The 27,500-nt window shown below is 35.2% G+C and overlaps 2 protein-coding genes across 2 annotated transcripts in view; both read right to left on the reverse strand.

The window, feature by feature from the left end:
• The window catches only part of LOC141301386 (solute carrier family 23 member 2), a 321,093-nt gene that overhangs the window by 110,958 nt on the left and 182,635 nt on the right, over positions 1–27,500 (reverse strand). The gene's annotated exons all lie outside the window — the stretch shown is intronic.
• poc1b (POC1 centriolar protein B) overlaps positions 9,529–27,500 on the reverse strand; it is a 68,288-nt gene continuing 50,316 nt past the window's right edge. Inside the window, exons 11-12 of the mRNA XM_073831841.1 lie at positions 11,672–11,887; positions 9,529–10,068 (exon numbers count right to left, since the gene is read on the reverse strand). Coding sequence (XP_073687942.1) covers positions 9,931–10,068; positions 11,672–11,887 — 354 coding nt within the window. The 3' untranslated portion in view covers positions 9,529–9,930. The remainder of the gene's footprint in view (positions 10,069–11,671; positions 11,888–27,500) is intronic.

A 27,500-nucleotide genomic window follows, 5' to 3' on the forward strand; every position in this document is an offset into this window, starting at 1 on the left:
TCAACTAATCCTGTTAGCATGGCCCATTACATGAGCATGGCGGCGTTTTAGTGCCAGGTTAAAAAAAAAAAAAAAAAAATGACAATATTAAATATTATTTTGAAAATAAAGTGATAATATTTATATTTGAGAATAAAGTCGAAATACTTCTAGAATAAAGTAGGAATACTTCAAAAATAAAATCGAAATGTTTTGAGAAAAACATTGACATTTCAAAAATAAAGTCAAAATTACAAGAATAAAATCTAAATGTTTCAAGAATGAAGTTGAAGCATTTCATGAATAAAGTTGAAATTACAAAAATAAAGTAAAAATATTTTGAGATTAAAATTATGAGAATAAGGTCGAAATGTTTCATTAATAAAGTCGAAATTACGAGAAAAAAGTTGAAATATTTTAAGAATAAAGTAGAAATGTTTCGAGAATGAAGTTGAAATATTTCAAGCAGGGGCACTGTCTGCAATTTTGGGCCCTATGACAAAATATGAGGTTGGGCCCCCCCTACCACACCAAAGCAGATCTCTGGGGGCCCCTAAAGGACATGGGCCCTTAGAATTGTCCTAACTTCTCCCCGAGAATAAAGTTGAAATATTTCGAGAATAAAGTCGAAATTATGAGAATAAAGTCTAAATGTTTTAAGAATGAAGGAGAAATGTTTAATGAACAAAGTCAAAATTACAAGAATAAAGTTGAAATGTTAGATGAATAAAGTCTAAATTACGAAAAAAAAAGCCGAAATTTTTCAAGAATGAAGTCGAAATGTTTAATGAAAAAAGTCGAAATAACGAGAATAAAGTTGAAATATTTCGAGAATAATGTTGAAATTACGAGAATAAAGTCAAAATATTTTAAGAATAAAGTCTAAAATTTTTAGAATAAAGTAGAAATGTTTTGAAAATAAAATTTAAATTACGAGAATTAAATAGTAGCAATTAAAGTTATAATATTTTGAGAGTGCCGCCTGGCAATGCAAATGGCCTGGATTGGGAGCACCAGGAGAAGTTTCCAGGGCACCGGAATTTATTTGAATATATGTGGGATTATTAGCAGAAATCATAGCATGTGTTATACTCGCAGGGACAGTCTGCTTGGAGATAATATTTCACGTCTTCGATTGCATTCATTAGGCCTGTTTGTAGTGCGCCAGCCACCCCATAATAGCAATAAGCTTTGTGCTTTTGGTAGTTTTTATATAAAACAAAGTCTCAGCTTTTCAAAATCGAAATACAAACAATGTGTTGTGCAATAATGTCTTTTTCACGCTCTTTAATTAATGTGGCAGGACAGATCGCTGTATTCATGTGAATTGATCGTCTTTTTGATTACAATTAAACATTAGTTTCAATAAATTATGCTGTTTTATTTGTGAAAATTCCACCACCTACTTCGCAAAAACGTCTAATCTTTCATTCCTCACATGTATTTAATTAAAAACAACACAAAAACATTCTAAACGTTTTCTAAGGTATATAAGTGACTATTCACAAGCTGTTTTACTCACGGAATAATACAGTCAATTATTGGAAATAATATTTAACGTCTTCCAATAATTATTTGTAGTGCGCCTTTCAATAATCACAATAATTTTGTGCTTTGTTGGTTTTAATATAACAGTTTTATCACGAAATGTGTTTTTCCTCTTTATTTCAAGTATATAGCACGATATAAATGTGAAGGAACATCAGAAAGATAAAAAAAAAACAGTATAGCCTAATTTAATGAAACAAATTCACAAGAGCGTGAAAAGCACATTATTGTAATAGACATATTATTTGTATTTCGCTATAAACCTGACAGATTTTGAAAGCTGAGACTTTGGAATATCTCCCGGTGCTCCCAATCCAGGCCATTTGCATGTGCAATAGACTAGAATAAACTCTCAGAATATTATAACTTTAATCTCGTAATTGTAATTTATTATCTAAAATGTAAAAGTACATACATGTGGCGCAGTTTTAGAAAATAAAATATATATTTATTTATATTATACATTTATAGGGTATAATAGGTATATTTTTGCTTTTAGACGTCACATATTAATAAACACAATAAAATCAGCCTATTAATTCCATTAATATAATACTCTATGAACCTAAAAGTACGGGGAAAAATTATGTTTTAGATGCTGTCAATATGTCAATATGGACATTTCTGTGCCTGTGCAAACATATGTGAGCCATAACCCCCACTTACGATTACTAATCAAGATCACATGTATTTTTCTACAATTAAAAAATGATATATTTTTCCCACAGGAAGTTGTGTTCTTCTTTTCGTTTCTACAGTACAAAGAAAATACACTTTGACAAGGTCAGATTTCTCAAACAGGTTGTGGGGAGACAGGACGGATGTTCTTGCTTTTGCAATGACCCCTGGCAGCACCTCTTTCCAGTTAAAGGACCGGTCCCATATGTGGAAGGTGGGAAGTTCTGTACGTCCTTATCAGCAGCGGGGACAGCCTGTTCCCACATTTCCTCCTCCAGCTGAATGGACACGAGAAAGAAAAAACAGATCTATGAAAACCGGAAGCTCATGAGACTTTACAGGAAAAGGGCCCTTTTCTAGACTTTGTGAGATGTAAGCAAAACAAAGAATATAGGATAGTTTGAGATGTGAGAGGAAATTGTAGAAACAGAAACAATGTTTGACTCACAAAATTACAACAAATGATATAAAAACTCACCAACACTAATAATTTCCCACACAAAGGCCATTCCCCGGTAAATAAAAAGACCTACTGAGACAAAACGTTTTAAAAAAGCAAACAGATAGACATAACAATACGTAACAACAACAAAACCCTGTTTGGTGTGAAATAAAAATACACTCTTTTCATGTTCCTCTGAGATTTTATTAAGTGCAGCTGTTGTAATCAACACACCTCTGCATCCTTTGAACTTGACATGTCTCTTCTGAAAACCCATCAGGCTCCTTGTGTTATTTAATCAAAGAAAACTAAAACACACTTGGGGTCAACGGATTTGCTACAGGCCGTGCAAATGTGTGACTTCAAAAGGCGTTGGGCTTAAAAAAACAGTTTGAGATAAGAGCACAGGGGGTTTTTGCTTAGCAGGAAAGACTTGTTTTTTAAGGTTCTGGGGAAAAGCAAAGGAGGAAAGTAGCTAGGTGGGGGGTTATTAGCCCATCACACCTTTTAAAATACCTCTTTTGAAGAGATTTTGACACTTTAACAGTGCGTGTTAACCAAAGCCATTGTTTATCATTCATCCTTTCGTCCTAATTTCCATTGCAAATTTTCGATGCTTTTGTAAACTCCTACAAAGTTCCATCAGCTGTGTTAAAAACAGTACAAATGCTCAGTTATTCATAACAGCGAGCACTATGCATCACAGGTTTTATTCTCCATAGGCTTTTAATTATTCAATATGGAAACCTGTTTCCGGCGCTGAATAAAATGTTTTTAAAATGTAATTGCGATTTTTTCATCTCACACTCGCAACTCTGACTTTTTTTCTCAGAACTGTGAGATATAAACTCACAATTGCAAGTTATAAAGTCAGAATTGTGAGATATAAACTTGCAATCCTGAGAAAAAAAGGACAGAATTGTGAGATTAAAAAAATGCAATTACATTTTTAAAAAAAAATTCTCGCAATTACATTTTTCTATCTTGCAATTGTTGAACACATAATTTTTGCTTGGTTGAAACAGCACCTACGCTAATTTTTTCTGTATTTGTTTCTCTGTTTCTGCCACAGGATTGACATCCCTTGGTAACTACGATTTACACAAGCTTCAGTCTGGATCCAGAACACCTAAGAAGAGATGATGCCAACCCCTCAAAATTGTGACTTTGTATCTTGCAACTCTGACTTTATTTCATAGAATTGCGAGTTTATATCTCAGAATTCTGAGAAAAAAAGTCAAAATAGTGAAAAATAAACTCGCAATTGCAAGAAAAAGTCAGAAATGTGAGAAATAAACTTGCAATTACAAGAGAGAAGTCAGAATTTTGAGAAAAAAAGTCAGAATTGTGAGATGCAAACTTGCAATTGCGAGAAAAAGGGTCAAACTTGCAATTGCATGTAAAAAAGTCAGAATTGCAAGAAGTAAACTCGTTGCAAGTAAAAAAGTCAGAATTGTGAGAAATAAACTCGCAATTGAGAGTAAAAAAGTCAGAATTGCAAGAAAAAGTCAGAATTGTGAGAAATAAACTCGCAATTGAGAGTAAAAAAGTCAGAATTGTGAGATGCAAACTTGCAATTGCGAGAAAAAGAGTCAAACTTGCAATTGCAAGTAAAAAAGTCAGAATTGCAAGAAATAAACTCTTAGTTGCAAGTAAAAAAGTCAGAATTGTGAGACATAAACTCGCAATTGAGAGTAAAAAAGTCAGAATTGCAAGAAAAAGTCAGAATTGTGAGAAATAAACTCGCAATTGAGAGTAAAAAAGTCAGAATTGTGAGATGCAAACTTGCAATTGCGAGAAAGAGTCAAACTTGCAATTGCAAGTAAAAAAGTCAGAATTGCGAGAAATAAACTCGTAGTTGCAAGTAAAAAAGTCAGAATTGTGAGAAATAAACTCGTAGTTGCAAGTGAAAAAGTCAGAATTGTGAGAAATAAACTTGTAATTGCGAGTAAAAAAGTCAGAATTGTGAGATGCAAACTTGCAATTGCGAGAAAAAGAGTCAAACTTGCAACTGCAAGTAAAAAAGTCCGAATTGTGAGAAATAAACTTGTAATTGCGAGTAAAAAAGTCAGAATTGCAAGAAAAAGTCAGAATTACAAGAAAAAAGTCAGAATTGTGAGAAATAAACTCGCAATTGAGAGTAAAAAAGTCAGAATTGTGAGAAATAAACTCGCAGTTGCGAGTAAAAAAGTCAGAATTGTGAGATGCAAACTTGCAATTGCGAGAAAAAGAGTCAAACTTGCAACTGCAAGTAAAAAAGTCAGAATTGTGAGAAATAAACTCGTAGTTGCAAGTGAAAAAGTCAGAATTGTGAGAAATAAACTTGTAATTGCGAGTAAAAAAGTCAGAATTGTGAGATGCAAACTTGCAATTGCGAGAAAAAGAGTCAAACTTGCAACTGCAAGTAAAAAAGTCAGAATTGTGAGAAATAAACTTGTAATTGCGAGTAAAAAAGTCAGAATTGCAAGAAAAAGTCAGAATTACAAGAAAAAAGTCAGAATTGTGAGAAATAAACTCGCAATTGAGAGTAAAAAAGTCAGAATTGTGAGAAATAAACTCGCAGTTGCGAGTAAAAAAGTCAGAATTGTGAGATGCAAACTTGCAATTGCGAGAAAAAGAGTCAAACTTGCAACTGCAAGTAAAAAAGTCAGAATTGTGAGAAATAAACTCGTAGTTGCAAGTAAAAAAGTCAGAATTGTGAGAAATAAACTTGTAATTGCGAGTAAAAAAGTCAGAATTGTGAGATGCAAACTTGCAATTGCGAGAAAAAGAGTCAAACTTGCAACTGCAAGTAAAAAAGTCAGAATTGTGAGAAATAAACTCGTAGTTGCAAGTAAAAAAGTCAGAATTGTGAGAAATAAACTTGTAATTGCGAGTAAAAAAGTCAGAATTGTGAGATGCAAACTTGCAATTGCGAGAAAAAGAGTCAAACTTGCAACTGCAAGTAAAAAAGTCCGAATTGTGAGAAATAAACTTGTAATTGCGAGTAAAAAAGTCAGAATTGCAAGAAAAAGTCAGAATTACAAGAAAAAAGTCAGAATTGTGAGAAATAAACTCGCAATTGAGAGTAAAAAAGTCAGAATTGTGAGAAATAAACTCGCAGTTGCGAGTAAAAAAGTCAGAATTGTGAGATGCAAACTTGCAATTGCGAGAAAAAGAGTCAAACTTGCAACTGCAAGTAAAAAAGTCAGAATTGTGAGAAATAAACTCGTAGTTGCAAGTAAAAAAGTCAGAATTGTGAGAAATAAACTTGTAATTGCGAGTAAAAAAGTCAGAATTGTGAGATGCAAACTTGCAATTGCGAGAAAAAGAGTCAAACTTGCAACTGCAAGTAAAAAAGTCAGAATTGTGAGAAATAAACTTGTAATTGCGAGTAAAAAAGTCAGAATTGTGAGATGCAAACTTGCAATTGCGAGAAAAAGAGTCAAACTTGCAACTGCAAGTAAAAAAGTCAGAATTGTGAGAAATAAACTTGTAGTTGCAAGTAAAAAAGTCAGAATTGTGAGAAATAAACTCCTAATTGCGAGTAAAAAAGTCAGAATTGCAAGAAAAAGTCAGAATTACAAGAAAAAAGTCAGAATTGTGACTTTATCTTACAATTTTGACTTTATTTCTCAGAATTGTGAGTTTATAACACGCGATTGTGAGTTGGTATCATGCAATTCTGAGAAAAAAGTCGGACTTGCGAGAGTTGTAAACTCAATTGTGAGTCAGAATTGTGAGAACTGTGTCCCAATGACCTTTTTTAAATTTTTAATTCAAAGATAGCAATGATTAGAAATATAATTAAGATAAGATTAATGGACAACACCTTAATATTAATTTAAATATTAAACAATAATAGGACAATAACCTTTCCCGCTTTACAAATATCCCATGTGAGGTTGGAACCATTTTACAAAAATAATCAAGAGCGGGTGAACCCATCTGGTTTTGGAAAACACCCCCCTTAAAAAAAAAAAAAAACAGGTGTGAGGACGCTTTAAAACACAGATGTGAATGGGAACGAGTGTTTTAAAGGTCATGGCGTGAGCCACAGATTTTTATGATAAGTGCATGAGGGATTTATAACAAGACTAAAACGAGTGAATTTGATTCAGCCTCAAAGACCAAAACCTTGAGATGCAGATAATTCTGGTCCTTGTATTCGACTAGCCAAGCATCTTTCCAAGAGTTTTAATGCTTTCTCTAAGCCTGCATTGCTCAAACCAGGGCTTCTCTCACCAATTCGGAAAATTCCATATCACTACGGTCTCCGACCCACAACAGGTGTATACCTATATTTAAACTTTCCGCTCCATAAAACCATCTATATTTGTCGAAAGGGAAAACCTCTCAACAGACGTTCCCCACTAAATTAAAAAATGGAGCAAGCTCCTTTTGTGCAGGTGGCATTGTAGAAACAACACGAAGAGCTCTTTTCCATTACTCCATCTTTATCTTTTTTCTTCGTTTGAGCAGAAGGTCAGAGGGAATTTCCTCCAAGTGCTCTGATTCAATGCCAACCAGGCCTGGCTAACAGGAGGAAGAACAAGTCCTCTGATGTCAGTGGGGGAGCTAAAGATAATGTTTACCTTCCCTTGCCTCGTAAGCAAGCAACCACTTTACCATATGTGGGTCTTGCAAGAACCTGCATGCGCTCAAATCCATAAACACAGGCACATGCTTGAGCAGGCAGCCTAACACAACCGGCACACATGCATACGTTTCTATTATCTTCTCTTTGTTCTTCATTCATGAGTTGGCTGCTCTAGCCCTTTTTCGGTGCCCCACCGGAGACAAGGGGCTTGTGTTGTGCACAGAGAGGTCGCAAGCACACCTGCTGTCTGTACGAGACTCTGTGCTGCACAGGAAGTGGTTTGTAGCAACAACAACAGTCACATGATGGAATGTTTATGCTGTGTTTATGACAAATTCTTTATATGTGACCACAAAGCCAGTCTTAAGTAGAAAGGGTATATTTGTAGCAATAGCCAAAAATACATTGTATGGGTCATAATTATGTTTTTCTTTCATGCCAGAAATCATTAGGATATTAAGTAAAGATGTTTCATGAAGATATTTTGTAAATTTCCTACCGTAAATATATTAAAAATGTTTGATTAGTAATATGCATTGCTAAGAACTTCATTTGGACAACTTTAAGTGCGATTTTCTCAATATTTTGATTCCAGACTCTAGATTTTAAAATAGTTGTATCTCTGCAATTGCGAGTTTCTATCTCACAATTCTGAGAAAAGTCAAAATAGCAAAAAATAAACTCACAATTGCGAGAAAAGGTCTGAATTGCAAGATACAAACTCGCAATTGCGAGAAAAAAGTCAGAACTGACTTTATATCTTGCAATTTTTACTTTATTTCATAGAATTGTAAGTTTATATCTCAGAATTCTGACTTTATAACTGAAAATAAACTTGCAATTGCCAGAAAAAAGTCAGAATAACAAGAAATGAACTTGCAATTGCCAGAAAAAAAGTCATAATATGTTTCAATTTAGAGTTTTAACTCACTTCTCAGAAAAAAAGTCAAAATAGCAAGAAATAAATGCGCAATTGCAAGAAAAAGAGTCAGAATTACGAGATGCAAATTCGCAATTGCAAGAAAAAAGTCAGGACAACTTTTTGGACAACTTTAAAGGCGATTTTCTCAATATTTTGATTATTTTTGCAACCTCAGACAACCAATAGTTGTATCTCTGCAAAATATTGACCCTTATGACTGGTTTTGTGGTCCAGGGTCACATACACTGCCGGTCAAAAGTTTTGGATCAGTACAATTTTTAATGTATTTTAAAGAAGTTTATAATGCTCATCAAAGCTGCATTTATTTGAGCAAAAACAGAAAAAAAAATCTTATATTGTGAAATATTACTATGATGTAAAACAACATTTTTCTATTTTAATATACATTAAAAATCTAACTTATTTCTGTGATCAAAGCTGAATTTTTCAGCATCATCACTCTAGTATTCAGTGTCACATGATCCTTCAGAAATTATTTTAATATGCTGATTTATTATCAGTACTGGAAACAGTTGCTTAATATTTTTTTGGAAGCTGTGATACTTTTTTCAGGATTCTGTGATCAATAAAAAGTTCAAAAGAACAGCATTTATTTAAAATAGAAATCTTTTCTAACAATATACACTACTGTCCAAAAGTCTGGGGTCAGTACATTTTTTTTCTTTATTTTTTTGAAAGAAATTAATACTTTTATTCACCAAGGATGTTAAATTAATAATAAAAAGCAAATTTTAAAGTATATTAAAATAAACGTATATTAAAATAAAAAAAACATTCTTTTACATCGTAAAAACATTTTGCAGTATTATTGTTTTTCTTTCTGTATTTGTGATCAAATAAATGCAGCCTTGATGAGCATAAGAGACTTCTTTAAAAAACAATACAAATCTTACTGATCCCAAACTTTAGAGCGGTAGTGTATATGATTTGAAATTTATAGTGGAAATGAAATGGTCACTAATCCTCAACGATGTGACCCTAGAAAATATATTTTATAAAGCATGTCAGCCTTTATTTTTCTTTGGGAAACTGGTCTAAATGATTTGTTTTCACCGCTGATGCACTGTTTTTATGTAAGACTCTCAAGAAGAGTTTAGCAGAGCTGCTGCACACAGAAGGATGCGGTACGCAAAGCAAACAAGAACCGCTGGGCCCTTCTGTCAATTGGCTCCCTGCTTCCGTCTAACTTCCACCCAGAGGAAAGCCACAAGGCTGCGGCTGATTGAGAGAGAGTAAACAAGGCTGCGAGTGTCTCCAAGGACACTTACGTGGCCTTACATGCACATGCCCAAACCATTCATACTGCCTTAATCACACCAGAGACACAAGATGTAATTCATTCATAGTGGTCTATATTTACATAACACATGAGATGCAGCAGACAAACCAATTCGGATACTGTAAAAATCTGTGCATGTTTGTCTGTTCCATCAGTCTCTTTCCTGATATGTCTTGCCCGCTGCTGTCAAAACATGACCGGGATGTTGTCTTAGCTGCAGCTGTCTTTCTTACCATGACTTTTTTTTTGGGTGAGACTGCTTGTATGATCCCTCAAATCCCCCTCCTGCCCTTCCCTCATCCTGCTTTGTGTCTTTTCATCTTTTTTTTGCATTGTTAAGTCCAATGTTCTCATTCGGAATGACACAGCTGGATGTCTTTAAGCTAAAATGAAAAAAAAAAAAAAAAAAAGAGGAATTTGGTGTGTCCCCCTCTGCAGGCCAGAGGAAGTTACCACTGAAGTGAGGACCACCAGGGTATCCCTCACACAGACGGTCCCTCGGCTTCCTCGTCAGATCTGTCCACTTGTTGTGTCTGTTGCAGAAGCAGGACCTGGTTGTCCAGGCATGTCCTCAGTTTGTCTTCGGTCAGGGTAAGACGCTCCTCGAGGACGGCAACGGTCTGAGAGAAGAGAACCAATAGTTAAGGAATAGTTCACTCAAAAATTACAATTCACTCATGTTGTTTCAAAACTGTAAGACCTTCGTTCATCTTTTGGAACACAAATTAAGCTATTTTTGATCAAATTTGAGAGCTTTCTGACCCTGCGTAGAGAGCAACACAACTACCACGTTCAAGGCCCAGAAAGGTAGTAAGGACATTGTTAAAATAGTCCATGTGACATCAGTGATTCAAACATAACGTTATGAAGCTATGAGAATACTGTCTGTGCGCAAAGAAAACAAAAATAACGACTTTATTCAACAATTTCTTGTCTTCCGTGTTACACAAGAGTAAAGAAATTGTTGAATAAAGTAGTTTTCTTTGCGCACAAAAAGTATTCTCATAGCTACACAATACGGTTGAATAATTATTAATTTCGCTGACAAATAATTTTCATCGACAACATTTTTTCATTGACGAAAACGGGACGATAACGAAACAAAGACTTGTTTTAAATGACAAAAACTATGACTAATATCTATTGACATTTTCGTCAATGAATAAAAGTGAGACGAAAATTTTAAGAAGAGACAGTCAGAACGAATCTGCTGCGTACTCTGCATCCGTTCATTCGGTTTTGAAGCGACAGCAGCCTAATTTAGCTATTGTTGCTATTGTCTGTGACATAGATGTTAATCAAGTAACAAAAGAAAGACAGAAAATCACTTACTGCTCTTGACTGAATCACTTTAGTAGCCCTGATAAAGATTAATCTAAATTTATTTATATAAATAAGTATGTCTGCTTGAAAGAATGAAGAATGTGGTAAACAAGTTAGAGAATAAAGAATGCATAATTTGCCTATTTAACCATTGGCATTTTTATTGAAAAGAAGACCATGTTCTTGTTTCTTTATGACAGATGGTTAATTTAATTTTAATATAAAGGCATGTTGCGTATCACAGCAGTTAAATCTGTATCTATCATGATAAAAACCTTAATATCACTGAGTTTGGTCATTTTAGAGAAATGTTTAATAAATGCATTGCACTGTAAATAAACCCATTAGATTTGAGCTGAATAAATATATTGTAGATTTAGTTTAATAAAATCTTATGATATTTAGTCGACTAAAAATAAAACAATTCAGATTACTAAAATATGACTAAAATGAAATGGCATTTTAGTCAAAAGACTATGACTACGACTAAATTAAAAATTTGCTGTCAAAATTAACACTGGGTTGAAACACTGATGCCACATGGACGATTTTATCAACGTCTTTACTACCTTTCTGGGCCTTGAATGTGTCAGGACTCGGATTTGTGTTCCAAGGATGAACGAAGGTCTTCCAGGTTGGGAACAACATGAGGGTAAGTAATTAATTTTGACAGGTTTTTCTTTTTCGGATGAACTATTCATTTAAAGTTGTGGTCACAGTTCATGGCCAACTTGAACACTCGAAAACTATCACCCTTACACAAAATTCCAGATTGTGAGGATTCCTACACAAATGACTGGATTTGACTAGAAAAACAAACTACATCTGATCTGATTTGTTCAGTAGATCTATAAAAACAAGACAAGTTCAACAGACTAAGATGACCTAAAAGCAATTCACCTGGGTCAGGATGTCCAACTGCTGCACAATGTTCTCTAGAGTGCTAGTAAGGCTTGATGGGATTCCTGAGCGCTCCTCTCTAGATGTTGTCATGCCTCCGGCAAATCTTTCTTCTTGGTCTTCATCCTCATCTTCTCTGGGTCGCATATAAGTTCGACCTGGACCTGAGATGCGCTGATCTCTGCTGCTGGTTGCACTGTCATGGCTTCTTACATCCTGAGGAACAAGGAGAACAAAATTTTAAAAATCTGTTATCATTTACTCATGCAATTCCAATTCCTTCTTCTGAGGAACACATAAAAAAATGTTTAGCAGAATTTCCAAATTGAAAAGATGCTCTTTTAACAATAAACACCTCAAAATAGGTAACATTTTTAGTTTGATTCTCACTCAAAGCTATTTTACAGCTTCATAAGACTTTAAAAAGACTACGTTTAGGGTACTTTTTGTGGTTTTTGGAGCTCAAAAACATTGGTCCCCACTCACTTCTATTGTATGTAGTGATGCACCAAAATGAATGTTGGAATGACATATAATTTTTCAGATTCACTATGATTGATCATCAAAACTCTGAATAAATAAGCTTTCCATTGATGTATGGCTGTTAGAATAGGATAATATTTGGCTAAGATACAACTACTTGAAAATCTGGAATCTGAGGGTGGAAAAAATTCAAAATACTGAGAAAATCACCTTTAAAGTTATCCAAATGAAGTTCTTAGCAATGCAAATTACTAAAAAAAAATTAAGTTTTGATATATTTATGATAGGAAATTATAGGAAATGATAGGAAAATGGTATACAAATATACCGTAATACCCGTGGTTTTGTGGTACAGAGTAACATATTAGATTAACACGAGAAAAGTAGAATCCACATCAACTTCATCCTTTTGCTAATAAGATATGATAGAAACATCTAATCAGTACATGTGCCTCTGACCCGATCATGCATAAAGCAAAATCCTGACCAGCTCCATAACAAAGTCACAAAACGATGAGGAGGAGGGGAGGGTCATACATTCCTGCCCTAATGCAGGAAGAAAATCGATTGCAGCCCCTTACTTCCTGTGCAGCATCCTGACTTCAAAGCTCAGGCCTAAGAGACAGCATCACAGCCTAGGAAGGGAGGGGAGGAGGTGAACAAAGCTGTCAGTGTGTGGAAGGGTCCATTCTGGGGTCCTCCGGCACCAACCAGCCACATCTGGGCAACATCTGCTAGCCTCATTTACACGCTTCATGCTCAGACCTCGCTCACATTACGCTCCAAACCTCGTATCTTCTTTTGTATATTCTGCATTTAGGTTCTGTATCTTTGTAGAAAACATGCCTAATACCGCCTGTGCTAGTAGCAGTGTGCCATTTATAAAAATCACTGGAAAGGTGAGGGTCTACATGTATTCATGATGTTAATCCCGGGTATTAAGACTTGTATGGCTTTATATATCGTAAATGAGGTCACTTACTAAAATATGTAGTGGAAAACCCATAAAAGATTCACGTTATTTAAAAAACCCACATCGTTTTATACATATTTTGGACAACAGGGGGCCATTATTTCGATGACATGAAACAGTTGCACTCGGTGTGCTACTTCCACTACCCGTTGATATTTTTTACCACAACACAACTTGGAAAATAAAATACTGATACGATGCCACATTGTGCGGCTTTTCTTGTAATTTTCAGTTGAAGGGCAACAAGAGAAGCGGTGTAAGTCTTCACTGCTTTCCTAGCGATAAGAAGTGGAGAAAAGAATGGACAGATGCCTGTGGACGAATAAAACTTCCTAAAGACCTGCGTCTATGTTCTGTCCACTTTAGCCCTGATGCCTTTGAGGCTTTTAGCAGACCACAGCTTCTGTAAGAGCTTACAAATGGCAGAGACAAGAAACGCTAGATGCCATCCTGGTAGGATATAAACATGTTGACGCTTGTCATGATGCCACAGCCACTGAAGGAGTTTCACAGCTCGGATTTCACTCGTTATTTGGGGGCGTTTAGACTCCTTGTGAAAAAAAAAATCAATGGTACGGCATTTGGTTTAAGCCTACGCTTATATCAATCGCTACCTGTAAGCTCTTTCAGTAGCTGTGGTCATCGTATCAGTATTTTATTTTCAGAGTTGTGTTGCAGTAAAAATAGCAACGGGTAGCGGAAGTAGCACACCGAGTGCAACTGTTTCATGTCATCGAAATAATGGCGGCCCTCGTAGTCCAAAATATGTATGAAACGATGTGGATTTTTTAAAATAGCGTAAATCTTTCATAGGTTTTCAACTACATATTTCAGTAAGAGACATCATTTACCTTATATTAAGCCATACAAGTCTTAATACCCGGGGTTCCCTTTAAGGTTCAAACCAGGAAATTTTTACATCTCTGGGACTAACTACGGATGGGAATCATAAAAGTTCTGTCTCAGATTCCTATGATCGATCCTGGTTCCTTAAACGAATAGTTCGCTTCAGAATTAACCTTTCCTGATGATTTATTCACCCCCATGTCATCCAAGATGTTCATTTCTTTCTTTCTTCAGTCGAAAAGAAATAAAGGTTTTTAAAGAAACATTCCAGGATTTTTCTCCATATAGTGGGTTGAAAGTCCAAATAGCAGTTTCAATGCAGCTTCAAAAGGCTCTACACGATTCCAGCCGAGGAATAAGGGTTTAATCTAGTGAAACGATTCGCCATTTTCTAAAATTTTTTAAATTTATATACTTTTTAACCACAAGTGCTCATCTTGCACTAGCTCTGCATCCACGACTTCAGGCATTACGTAATCACGTTGGAAAAGGTGGAAGTACCGACCCAGTGTTTACAAAGCGAACATGCAAAGAAAGTCAGAAGTCAAAAGCCATTTACCAAAATGGTAAAACAAAGATGTCGAAAGATTTTGAAGTTGGAGGAGAAAATGAGATAAAGTTTTTTGCTCTACCCTACCTTTTTGAACTAAAAAAAGTTGTAGACGTGCAATGAAGAGCTAGTACAAGACAAGCATTTGTGGTTAAAAAGTATATACATTTTTTTCTTTTTTGAATAAAAACCTCTAGATAAGACCGTTATTCCTAGGCTGGGATCATGTAGAGCCATTTGAAGCTGCATTGAAACTGCAATTTGGACTTTCATCCAACTGATCCCCATTGAAGTCCACTATATGGAGAAAAATCCTGGAATGTTTTCCTCAGAAACCTCAATTTCTTTTTGACTGAAGAAAGAAAGACAAGAACATTTTGAAGACTGACACGGAAAAGAAGAAACTGTTGAATAAAGTCATTTTGTAGTTTCATAAAATTACAGTTGAACCACTAATGTCACGTTGTCCTTACTTCCTTTTTGGGCCTTGAACGTGTCAGTTGCGTTGCTGTCTATACAAAGTCAAAAAGCTCTCAGTTTTTATCAAAAATATCTTAATTTGTGTTCCGAAGATGAACGAAGATCTTACAGGTTTGGAATGACATAAGGGTGAGTAATTAATGACAGAATTTTCATTTTTGGGGTCTTTGATTCACCAAGACCCAAGTAGTAGTACAGTAAGCATAAGAAAATCAATTATATGACTTTCTAGGGCTTTCTAGGAAAAATCAGAGGTGACCTTTTCAAGCAGTAACAGCTCTAACATTAGAGATTTGTTTTGTCATATCTAAGCTCACATAACGCTGCCCTACCAAAGCAGAAAGGTCAGATCTGGCCAAGCGTTTCTTACTCAATGAGCTCAGGTTGGCGAAGAAACTAGCCTGTGTTGCAGGGTGAATGAGTGACCTCTCCCTGATTGCTTCAACCAGTTGCCATGACAACAGTGTACCTGTGGTTGCTCGCAAAGAGTTACACTCATTCTGTTCCCTTGGTGACAGTGCAAGCAATATGAGAAGAGAAGAATATGGCTGCCTTCATTCTCAGTTGTGTTCAGTCGAAAACAGTGTTGCAGTGTGAAGTTTGAAGTGGGCACAGGTGGGTCATTACAGTTTGAACATATTCATTCAGCTCCGAGGCCAAACCGAGGGTCTTTATGCCAGCGCAGATATAATTTATGTCAACAGGCTTGCTGACCGCTAAGCAGGTACTTCACCGGGCCATTGGGAATATTTATGAGCTCCCTCAACAACACCAAAACCCCCCAACAACCCTTTGAAATATCACTCTGTTACTCATTGGACACCCGGGAAATGGAGCATAATGACTGGATACTTGACGAGATCAGAGCAGCCGCTGAAGTCGTGTCTGGACGGATACTCATTAAGAAATGGGAAGACACCTTCTCAACAACAATACTGGCTCCTCATTAGCGCTAATATTAGAACGACGTGTCCGTGGCAGAGAGAGAAATGTCAAACAGTCCTTCATTTGATGTAGCGCATGCTTCTCCTCAATAGGCAGTTAAAGTCCAAAAATGGTTTGTTTTTATTTTTAAAAATCATCATCTCGCAACTACTAAACCACTGACTGATCTAGTCTTGTGACAGGAGATGTTTTTTTCCTTGTCACAGGATGCCATGTAATACCATTAAATTGAGCTGTCTTGTATGAGGAAATGCTTATTGATATCAAAGGAGGCACTGGCTCTTTGACCTGCTAGCCTTTTCATACCCCCATGTCATTTTCAGTACTCCTACTCCAACTCTTTTTCCTTTGACAGTCTTTCTGTAGATCAGAGGTTGTGTGAAGTATCTGCTAAAGGCTGGCTAATGGGGTTTAAGCAAGTATCTGGCTCTAGTCGCTGGAAGGATTATGTTTCATATTAGTGTGTACATGTCTTATGCTTCCTGCACTATTAACAGGGTTGATAGTAATAAAGTTGGGAAGGAAATGTGAGCTAAATGGCCATTTCACTAGAACAGTATCAGAGAATCTGAAAGATGAAGACAAAATGTAATGAGTTACTTGCCTAGTTTGAGATAATCTGTAAATCCGAAATGGAAAATGAAATACGACTCAGTAAGACTCAATTTTAAGATTCAACTTAGCAACTGAAAAAAGCAATTTCAAAAATTGCCTAAAATGCTTTTGTTCAGTGTTTTTAAGTGAATGGTGAATGGATTTAGGAGATAATGAAAAAGAAGATTTTAGCAGGTAAAATCTGTATGTAACTACCAAACACCTTTTTTTTTCTATAATTAAACACACTTTTTCCCATAACATTTAGTTTGTATGTGTGTACAACTGTTCAGAACTGTGCTAGCTAACCATGTGCTGATTAGCATCTTTGAGCTAGGTTCAAAAGTATCTAAAATTGTCACTACCAAAACAGTCACAAATGAAACATTTGGTGAAGTTTCGGTAGTGACACTAATGCTTTTTTGGGTGTTTTTCTTTAAAATTTAGTTTTTATATGTATACAACTGTTCAGAACTGTGCTAGCTAACCATGTACTGATTAGCATCTTTGAACTTGGTTCAAAAGTATCTAAAATTGTCACTACCATAACAGTCAGGACTGAGACATTTGATAAAGTTTTGTTAGTGCCATCATTGCTTTTTTTTGGGTGTTATTCCATAAAATGTAGTTTTTAATATGTATACAAATTGTTCAGAACTGTGTGTGCTAACCATATATATATATATATATATATATATATATATATATATATATATATATATGTAGATGCCTCATTAGCGTCTGTTTCTATGGGCCGTTATACATACAGCCGTCCCCCATATTGCAGCGGTCAACTTGACGTCATTCACCCATAGATCTATGTAATTCACCATAGTAATCACTGAATATTCGAAATGCCACAGTCCTGCACAGCCGTTGGTCTGCGAACATATAGTATGGCGAATGACGTCAAGTTGATCTTTCCAATATGGTGGACGCATCTACGTGCTTGGAGCAGTCCAATGGGGTATCTACGTATATATATCTATGGTGCTAACCATATGCTAATTAGCATCTTTGAGCTAGGTTCAAAAGTACCTAAAATTGTCACTACCAAAACAGTCACAACCAAAACATTTGAAGTTTCGGTAGTGACACTAAAATGCTTTTTTGGGTGTTTTTCTTTAAAATTTAGTTTTTATGTGTGTACAACTGTTCAGAACTGTGCTAGCTAATCATGTACTGATTAGCAACTTTGAGCTAGGTTCAAAAGTATCTAAAATTGTCACTACTGAAACATTTAGGGAAATTTTGGTAGTGACAATATTGCTTTTTTGGGTGTTATACCATGAACATTTAGTTTTTATGTGTGTATACCCTGCTGAAAAAAACAGCTAAAACCAGCCTGGGCTGGTTGGCTGGTCTTAGCTTGTTTAAGCTGGAAGTAGCTGGTTTTTAGCTGTAAGTGGCCAAAACCCCTCTAAAACCAGCCTGCTGACCAGCTAAATCCAGCCAACCAGCTTAGGCTGGTTTTAGCTGTTTTTTTTTTCCAGCAGGGTACAGCTGTTCAGAACTGTGCTAGCTAACCATGTGCTGATTAGCATCTTTGAGCTAGGTTCAAAAGTATCTAAAATTGTCACTAGCGTAACAGCAACGACAGAAACATTTCATCAATGTTTTGGTAGTGACAAAATGGAATATATAATTCTTTATTTGGGGGAAATAAACAAATTTTCAGTACAGTTATGCAAATGTTTTGTACTTTATGTTTTTGTAGTGTTTTACCATGTGAGTTAAAATTCTGTAATGTGATGTGGTCGCTACCGAAAATGTGCTGTCACGACCAAAACATGGGATATTTTGTCAAAAATAAAGTATACTGAATTATTAACTAAGATGTTATGATAGTGTTTGGTTCAATGTATATTCAAACTAATGAATCCTTAAATTTGAAATCAGTATGATCAACATTTTTTGCCTTTTACGAAGAAAAATTAGATTCAAAATACAACAAATCTCATTTATTACACCTAAAATATTTTTAAAATTGTAATTGCTATTGATTTACCTCTGAAAAAAATTTAATAAAATAGCAAAAATATATTTACAATGTAGATGTAAGCAAAATCCCTATAGGTCAATATAACCCTTCTAATTCAATTAAATTATATATATATATATATATATATATATATATATATATATATATATATATATATATATATACACACACACACACACACACAAACAAACACACACACACACACACACACACACACACACGTTTAAGCAGGTTGCATTACATGGTTAAAAATCACTGCACCGCTATGTCATGTTATCATATTTACACATGTCCTATTTCAATGATTAAGATGACGGCTATTTTTGCAAGCCAACTCTGACACTTCTTTATGATATGGTGTATTTGACCCTCATGCTGGCTGGACTAGTGGAAAAGTGAAACCAACACTTGTCACTCTGAATGTAGGCCACATCCTGTCAGGGGACCGATACCACAGCTGTCTGCAGCACCATGAGCTTCACACAGGAGGTCAGGTGATGGGTGAAACCCAAAGAGAACCCGCTTTTGCTTTGGTGTGCATCGGTGCTCAGGAAATGGGCTTTGAAACGGGTCTTTGTCCCTAAATGAGGAACACACACTTCCGATACAAACACACACATGCGTGTACACGCAAACCCTGACCCTGGGCTTCAAAAGCAGAGCTGTTTGGTTAGTCTTCCAGATGAAAAGATACAAAACACAAAGCCGCACTGAAAGACTGGAATATCAGAGATGGTTCCCGCACGCTATGGTAGGGGAAGCAGACGCTTCCTTTTTCCCTCTCCGTCTGTTCTCGTATCAAACCACTCTTTGCTCGCCCACACGTTGGCTTTAGGGTAGATAAATATCCGTTTTCAGAGATACCACAAAACTGCAGCATTTTATAACCAGCTCTGTGACTAAGTGGTTATGTCACATTTCGATTGTGACTGAAGTGTACGCCCTCTTTGGGAACAACACACAACCAAACGCTGCAATAAAAACCCGCAGATCTCTGTCAGTACCCTCTCATCCGCTCTGTGCTCACAATGAGTGCCGATACTGCCAGTGACCTGAAACCACGAAATGCCAAGTCCACAGGATATGATATAACTCGCTTATGCAAACCAGGCTGCACTGACAAACCTGCTTCATCAATCTGGAATAAAAGCAATGGATTTAAAAATAATCAGACACAATGATGTAATATCATTAGGGGTTTCTTTGCTATTCATTCAATTAGAATCAAAAGCATTAATTTAACTGGTGGAGCTCAACTCAAAAGCCCTCGTTTAAAGAAAAGGGGGATCCCTGTACAAAAACGGGGAAAGAGGGACGACAAATGCTGTGTTCTGACCCAATTGCTATCGGAGGCACAGTTTTAGATCCCACAGACTGGATGAGTCATCAGGCGCATTCGCGGCGCACACACACCTAAAATTTCCAAGCGCCCCAAAATCAGGTTGAAGGAATCACAAAACCAAAACGTATGGAAAATTAAATCGACGTCTACAGGAAATATATATTATTCAGAAAAGGATAATTAAGAAGGTAGGGAAGACAGTTATAAACATCAAAAGAACACCAGTAACCTAATAAACTCTAAACCCAAAAATAACAATCTTGTCATTAATTACTCACCCTCATGTCGTTCCAAACCCATAAGACCTTCGTTCATCCTTAGAACACAATGATATTTTTGTTCAAATCCGAGAGCTTTCTGACCCTGCATAGACAGCAACACAACTGACACGTTCAAGGCCCAGAAAGGTAGTAAGGACAATGTTAAAATAGTCCATTCGACATCAGTGGTTCAACTTTAGTGTTATGAAACTAGAAGAATACTTTTTGTGTTCAAAGAAAGAAAAAAAAAAAAAAAAAAACTTTATTCAACAATTTCTTCTCTTTCATGCCAGTCTTGAATTAAGGAGAGTACCACAAATTATTCCTTTAATGATCAAAAAACATTTGTATAAAATGAATAATAATAACTTATAATAATTTAACTGATTATATAATATATAAATATATATGCTAAAAATGTTGTATATTACTATTTATAAAATGTTAATTCATTAGTCTATTTGTAGTACAACTACTAGTAGTAGTAGTTGTATATGGCATATTTGTAAAATGTTTTTAGTAAAATATTATTACAATTTAAATTGTTTTCTGTGTGAATATACTGTAAAATGTAATTTATTCCTGAGAAGCAAAGCTAAATTTTTTGCATCATTACTTCAGTCTCCAGTGTCACATCCTTCAGAATCATTCTAATATGCTGCTCAAGAAAAATATTTGATTATTATCAATGTTTAATATAGTTGTGCTGCTTCATATTTTTGTAGAAGCTGTGATACTTTTTTTCAGGATTCTTTGATAAACAGAAAGTTTAAAAGAACAGCATGCATTTGTGTTTACTGTCACTTTTGATCAATTTAAATAGGGGCCAAATTCAGTTTTTTTTTTTTTTTCATTTTAATTTTTATGGATTCTGCTTTTTTATTTATTTTTTTCTGGACACTTTGAATGTTTAAATTAAATTATAGGAATCAAAAACATGTAATTAATTGAAATCAGGAAAATTACAGAATTTAACAGCGAGTAAAAAAAAACATTTGTAGGGCCATATAAGATCCATTTTTTTTTTTTTCTGTTCTTTTTTCAGTAAAATTTTTTCTGGATTCTGTTATTTTTTGTTTCATTTTTTCTGGACTCTTTTAATGGTTAAAATAAATTGTATTAATCAAAAAACATATGTAATTAATTATAACCATGAAAATTACACAATTTAACAGCAGGTTTATCAAAATTAAATTTTTAGGGCCCTATGAAATCAGTTTTTTTTCCCCAAAAAAATATTCTGTTTTATATTATTTTTTTCAAATTCCATTTTTTTCTGGATTCCATTTTTTGTGTTGGACTTTCTGGACTTTTTTAATGGTTAAAATAAGTCAAAAACCTTATTTAATTAATTGAAAATATGAAACTTACACAATTTAACAGCAAGATTAACAATTTTTTTTTTTTACATTTTTAGGGTCCTATGAAATACATTTAATTTTTTCCAAATTAATTTTTTCTGTTTATTTAATCAAAAAGCATGTGTAATTAATTGAATATAACAGCTATTTATTTAAGGTTACAAAAATGACATTTTTAGGACCCTATGAATTTTTTTTTTTTACCAAATTCTGTGTTTTGAAATTCAACTTTCTTGATTTCATCTAATGGTTTAATTAAATCTAATAACCATAAGCATCTCTAATTAATTGATTTTATATAAAAACTTAATTTATTATTATTTAATTCATTCATTCATTTATTTTTCAGAAACACTGTTCATTTAAACATTTCTGGAAAATAAATGAAGCCATAAAACATTAGTTTATCTTTTAATCAAATGAAAATTAAACAAACTATTCCCTTTTTTTGGCAACCAAAGTGCTGCACAACAGAAGTTTATAGTTAAAATTAAAACATGGAAGAAAAATTGTGATGCGCGGGTCAATGTGTAAACAACCCAAACCCGACCGACGTTTTCAACTAACCCGCCCGCGACTCAAAAAAAAAAAAGGAAATATTGTACCCGACCCGCTTCCTGACCCGCATGTTTAATATTTGCGACTGACACCAGCGATTATATGTGGCTATGCGGTGGAGATGCATTCACTGTCAAACATCATTCGGCATTAATTAGGTAATTTTGTCAAAAGAAATATTCTTGATTACAAGAAAAATACAGATTGTTCTTGTTGTGATTTATTTTGTCTTTCCTTTATACAGATTTAAATCGTTTCGTTTTCGAAGCACTCTAAATTATGTCAGTGATTCTCCGATGTTAAATATGATCAAGAATTATTTTATTTCGATCTACAGTGTAATAAAAGTTAAGAAAAAGATTAGCCTATAGCCCTAAATATATAGACTACAAGCAGCTAATTCCTTTTTCCTTAACTTTTAAAGGGATAGTTCACCCAAAAATGAAAATTTGATGTTTATCTGCTTACCCCCAGGGGATTCAAGATGTAGGAGACTTTGTTTCCTCAGCAGAACACAAACAAAGATTTTTAACGAAAACCGGTGCAGTCTGTCAGCCAAATAATAGCTTTGGATGGGCACCAAACCTTTAAAAGTGAACAAAAACATGCACAGACAAATCGAAATTACACCCAGCAACTTGTGATGATACATTGACATCCTAAGACACGAAACGATCGTTTTTTTTGTGACAGTATTTATATAATTTTTGACCTTTGATACACAGAAACGTCCCTCTGTCCTGAGCACGAGTTTAGCATCCGGCTCATTACACGTGTAGACGCTCTGGCGTAGAATACGCAAATGCCGGAAGCGATCTGTCGCGTGTATACGACACTCACTGTTTACACAGTGCACAGAGATTGTGTGTATAGTGGCTATTCAAAATGGTAATTACTTGCGCTTATCCTGGTTGTTCAAACCGATTTAAAGCTAAAAGATTACGTTAGCTTGCACAAACTCATCCGGGACTTTTCACCGATTTCCCCTTCCGGTGTTTGCATATACTACGCCAGAGCCGGATGATGAGCTCGTGCTCAGGACAGAGGGACGTGGCTGTGTATCGAAGGTAAAAAATGATATATATATATATATTGTTCAGTTTTTCGCAAAAAACGATCGTTTCGCGTCTTAGGACATCAATGTATCGTCACAAGTCACAGGGTGTAATTTGGATTTGTCTGTGCATGTTTTTATTTACTTTTAAAGGTTTGGTGCCCATCCACGTCCATTATATGGTTAGCAGACTGCACCGGTTTTCGTTAAAAATCTTCGTTTGTGTTCTTCTGAAGAAACAAAGTCACCTACATCTTGGATGCCCTGGGGGTAATCAAATAAACATTTCATTTTTGGGTGAACTATCCCTTTAACTTCTTCTAAAAATGATCAAGAATATTAAATCAACTTAATAGGCTAGGTTAACAAATTTTCTTATACAAACATAACGAATGCACTTCAAAACGACGTTTTCATATATAAATTCAGGAATCACGAATACGACAAAATAATATTATTTTATATATATTAATTGTATAGCTATAATAGTTGTATCAAATGAATAAAGAAATTATAGTGCCTTGAATTTATTAAGTAATGTTTAATTTAGTTTGTTTCGCTCTCTGGAAATTTAGAGAAAAAATACCGTTTTTACTTGGAATTCGTTTTTAATCCCTGGTTTTAAACAAGCATATACATGAGATAATTTATATATTATTGCTTGAATAAACGTTTAAAAATAGTGCTAGAAATTTTATAATTAAGGAAATTAAACAGACCTAAGCATTTGAAAAGACATGGTGAAATGTGTCTAATAATTCCAAAAAGAAAGAGAAGCATTGGACATAATCAAAATACTCGAGACATTTATTAGGAATACCATTTTCTTAACAATTAAAGGAGAACTCCGGTGTGATATTGACCTAAAGTGTATTGAATAATGATACCGAGTGTGAACGTACCTTGCATATCTCATCTCGGTTTGTGTCCTGCTGTCCGAAATCTGGGGTCAGTTAGCCGATGCTCACAACAAGTTGTCAATGAGAGTCAATAGGGCATCGAAGAAGCCATGTAAATAAATCACTGTTTTACGCCATTTACGAGGCACAAAGTAGCTCCACACTTCATTGGTAGACTTCCAAGGGCCCTGACATTTAAAACGAGACATTGAGAACTCAGAAAAAGCACCGGTAGTTTATTTACAAGTAAATTTTACAGACATTTTCCACCAGGAACAGACCGGTCGCCGCCATCTTAAATGTAGTCACGATAAGTCGAGTGTCAAGCACGAAGGAAACTACAACCTGATACGTTGATAACCTGATAAATTCCTTGGTGCTCGACACTCGACTTATCGTGACTAAGTTCAGGATGGCGGCGACCGGATTTTCTTTTCCAGGTACTGTCTGTATAAATCTACTTGTAAATAAACTACCGGTGCTTTTTCTGAGTTCTCAATATCACGTTTTAAATGTCAGGGCCCTTGGAAGTCTACCAATGAAGCGTGGAGCTACTTTGTGTCTCGTAAATGGCGTAAAACAGTGATTTATTTACATGGCTATTCCGATGCCCTGTTTACTTTCATTGACAACCTGTTGTGAGCATCGGCTAACTGACCCCAGATTTCGGACAGCTGGACACAAACCGAGATGAGATATGCAAGGTACGTTCACACTCGGTATCATGATTCAATACACTTTAGGTCAAAATCACACCGGAGTTCTCCTTTAAGATGCTGCATGTGTTTATCCAGTCTAATCCCCGACTTTCCCAACAAAAATCTCACCCCCTCTCAGAAAATACATAAAGCTGACATTACTGAGCTATATGCGTTTAAAAGTAGCCTATTAAAATGGTACAATGGCATTACTCGCGTCAGCATTTATTCAACAGTTAATAACGTTCAACATTCAAAAGGTAAATATTATTCAGCCAATAAAGTGTAGGTCTATGTATTTCATAGAAAATTGTGTCTAGTACTATATAAATTACAAAGGTTTAATTGGCATCTTTATTTCAAACGACCCGACCGACCGCGACCCGAATATCATTACAAATATTTTTGGATGACTCGTAACCGCGGGTGGCCACAGGCACCCGCTCATTTTGGATCAACCCGCGCATCACAGGTGATTATTCCTTAAAAATAATATTTTAATAATAATTTTATTAGTAGTAGTACTGTTATTACATTAAGTCATATATTTCTGTCAGAGTTTCTTCAAGTTAAACCAAACTTCTATTTTGACGGGTTGCTGTGAAGACCTTAAAGTTTCAGTTTGTAAAAAAAAAAAAAACGATAAAATGCTAATGCAGTGACCTCTAACAGCAGTTCTAGAGATTATGTGAAAACACTGCAAACGTCATGCACGCATTACTATGTGTGTAGTAAACAAAACCGCGTGTCTGCCTCATTCACTCACACAGAAACATACAGAACATGTGGGATTCATATTTAAATAGTCTTTTAGCGGCCTAATATTCACAGACACTAGTTGATAAAGTGTATTGACCTACTTTTGATTTATTCATCAAAATTTGGCAAATTCCGTGACATTCTGTGTTATACAGTAATTTTAAAACCCTATTTAAAGCAGTGGAATAGACTTCATTTCTTGCAAAAGAAACACATTTCACTGACCCCAAAGTTTTAAATGTTTTAATTTAAAAGAAATACTTAATCTAACCCTGAGAATCAGATCTAGCTTTGAAGATACTGTAGCTTTGCTGTTTTCCACAAAGAATATGAAGAGTACAGTAAAGCGAGCAAGTTGTTGGAAAAATCCATCAATTCCCTCTTCAGCACGTTCTACAGCATTCAAACACCTCCATTCATTTTACACTCAAGAGCCTGTGACTCACGGTGCTAGGAAGAGTCGTGAGGGAAAAATTCAGCATTAAATAACCTTGCGAGAGCGACCAAAGTTGGTTGCGCGCCGCCTGAAACGCTTGTTTTGTCTGGGCCGTGGCTCCTTTTGTTACTGTTTGCGCCCTGTTGCCTGGAACGCAGGCAAGGTTAAACATACAGGCTGCGTTGTAGGAGGTGCTGGTGTCAACTGAGGATGTGTAGGAGGAAATTTAGCCCCTCGGAGAAGGCAAAGATGAGTCACCGCAAGAAAACTGAAGGTTAAGTCTTGAAGGTGCAGTTTATGCACTATTTTAATTTGCCACAACAAAGACACTAAACAGAAATTCGCTTATTATCCTCGGGGAAAATGCCACTGTGGGAGTGGATAAAAATATAGATCTTTAAAAAGCCTTTGCATGACACATAGTCAACCTCAGAGTTGGGCAAACTCAGAAAATGAAGTTAGCGAAGCTATAAATGATAGATGGGTACAGAAAGTTGACAGGAAATGCAAAAACATACACCATCAATGCTACAGAATCAATATAACAAAATGAATTGAAAAGCAGAGAGCCGCAAAGGCTAGTTGAGTGTACTGTTTTAACTCCAGAGTCTAAATATAATCCGTGGCAGAGGAAAGTGTGTGTTTGGCTCAGGTCAGCTCAGTGTGGTGCTGCTCTTAGCAGATACAAATTGATGCTCATTGTGGCAGCCGTAATGTTTCAGAGCAGGAAACCATTAACATGGCATTACGCGGCGGATGGAGGGCAGGAAATTAAATTCGGCTGTCTTTGAGTAACTGATGTCACAGTTCTCCCTGTGGGTAATTGATTATTGCCTTCCGCTGGCTAAGAGCACCGTGGATGTGGGTCAGGCACGAATGGGGAAAGCAGAGCGAGAGGTGTGGTGAGTTTGAGTCGGAATGATTCGTTCATTGAACAGACTGATTCAGTGAGTTCAACTCATTGAATCCATCAGGTCGCAATGGTTTACCGTTACCTGGAGTTGAAGAAAAAGTTATTAATGTTTTAAAGTTCAGTCTGTTTCTCATGCAAAGCTATTGCATGTTTTCAAAAGACTTGTGCATGAGTTGAGCTTTTATGATATTTTCAGCTCTCTGAGCTATACTTTGCTCCCAGTCACTACATCTAGAAGGGATAAGGAGGTTTACCGAGCTAGAATCAAAAACTAACATTAAAATAAAATTGCTTAATAAATTGTCATAGTTATTTTAATTAATTAAAGCTAACACAAATATTTAAAAATTATACAACATATCTAATTAAAAATAGTTTATACATATTTTATATTTTTTCTAAAATAAAAATAAAACAAAACAATTATCCGATATAAGAAAAATTGTAATAAAAAATATTTCCTCATATTTCTTTCGTAAAATGTTAATATAAATTAAAAAAAATACACACACAATAAATTATCTTAAATACAAATATACATACAATACAATTTAATTAATAAATAATTTTTTTTATATATATTTATAAGGGGGGTCATATCACCTGAGCTAGTGAAATTGCTAATAAAATGCAATCAAACAATAAAATTACAATAAAATTGTTAGATAAAATGTCA

Source organism: Garra rufa, chromosome 25 (genome assembly GCF_049309525.1).
Source record: "Garra rufa chromosome 25, GarRuf1.0, whole genome shotgun sequence".
NCBI classification, from domain to species: Eukaryota; Metazoa; Chordata; class Actinopteri; order Cypriniformes; family Cyprinidae; genus Garra; species Garra rufa.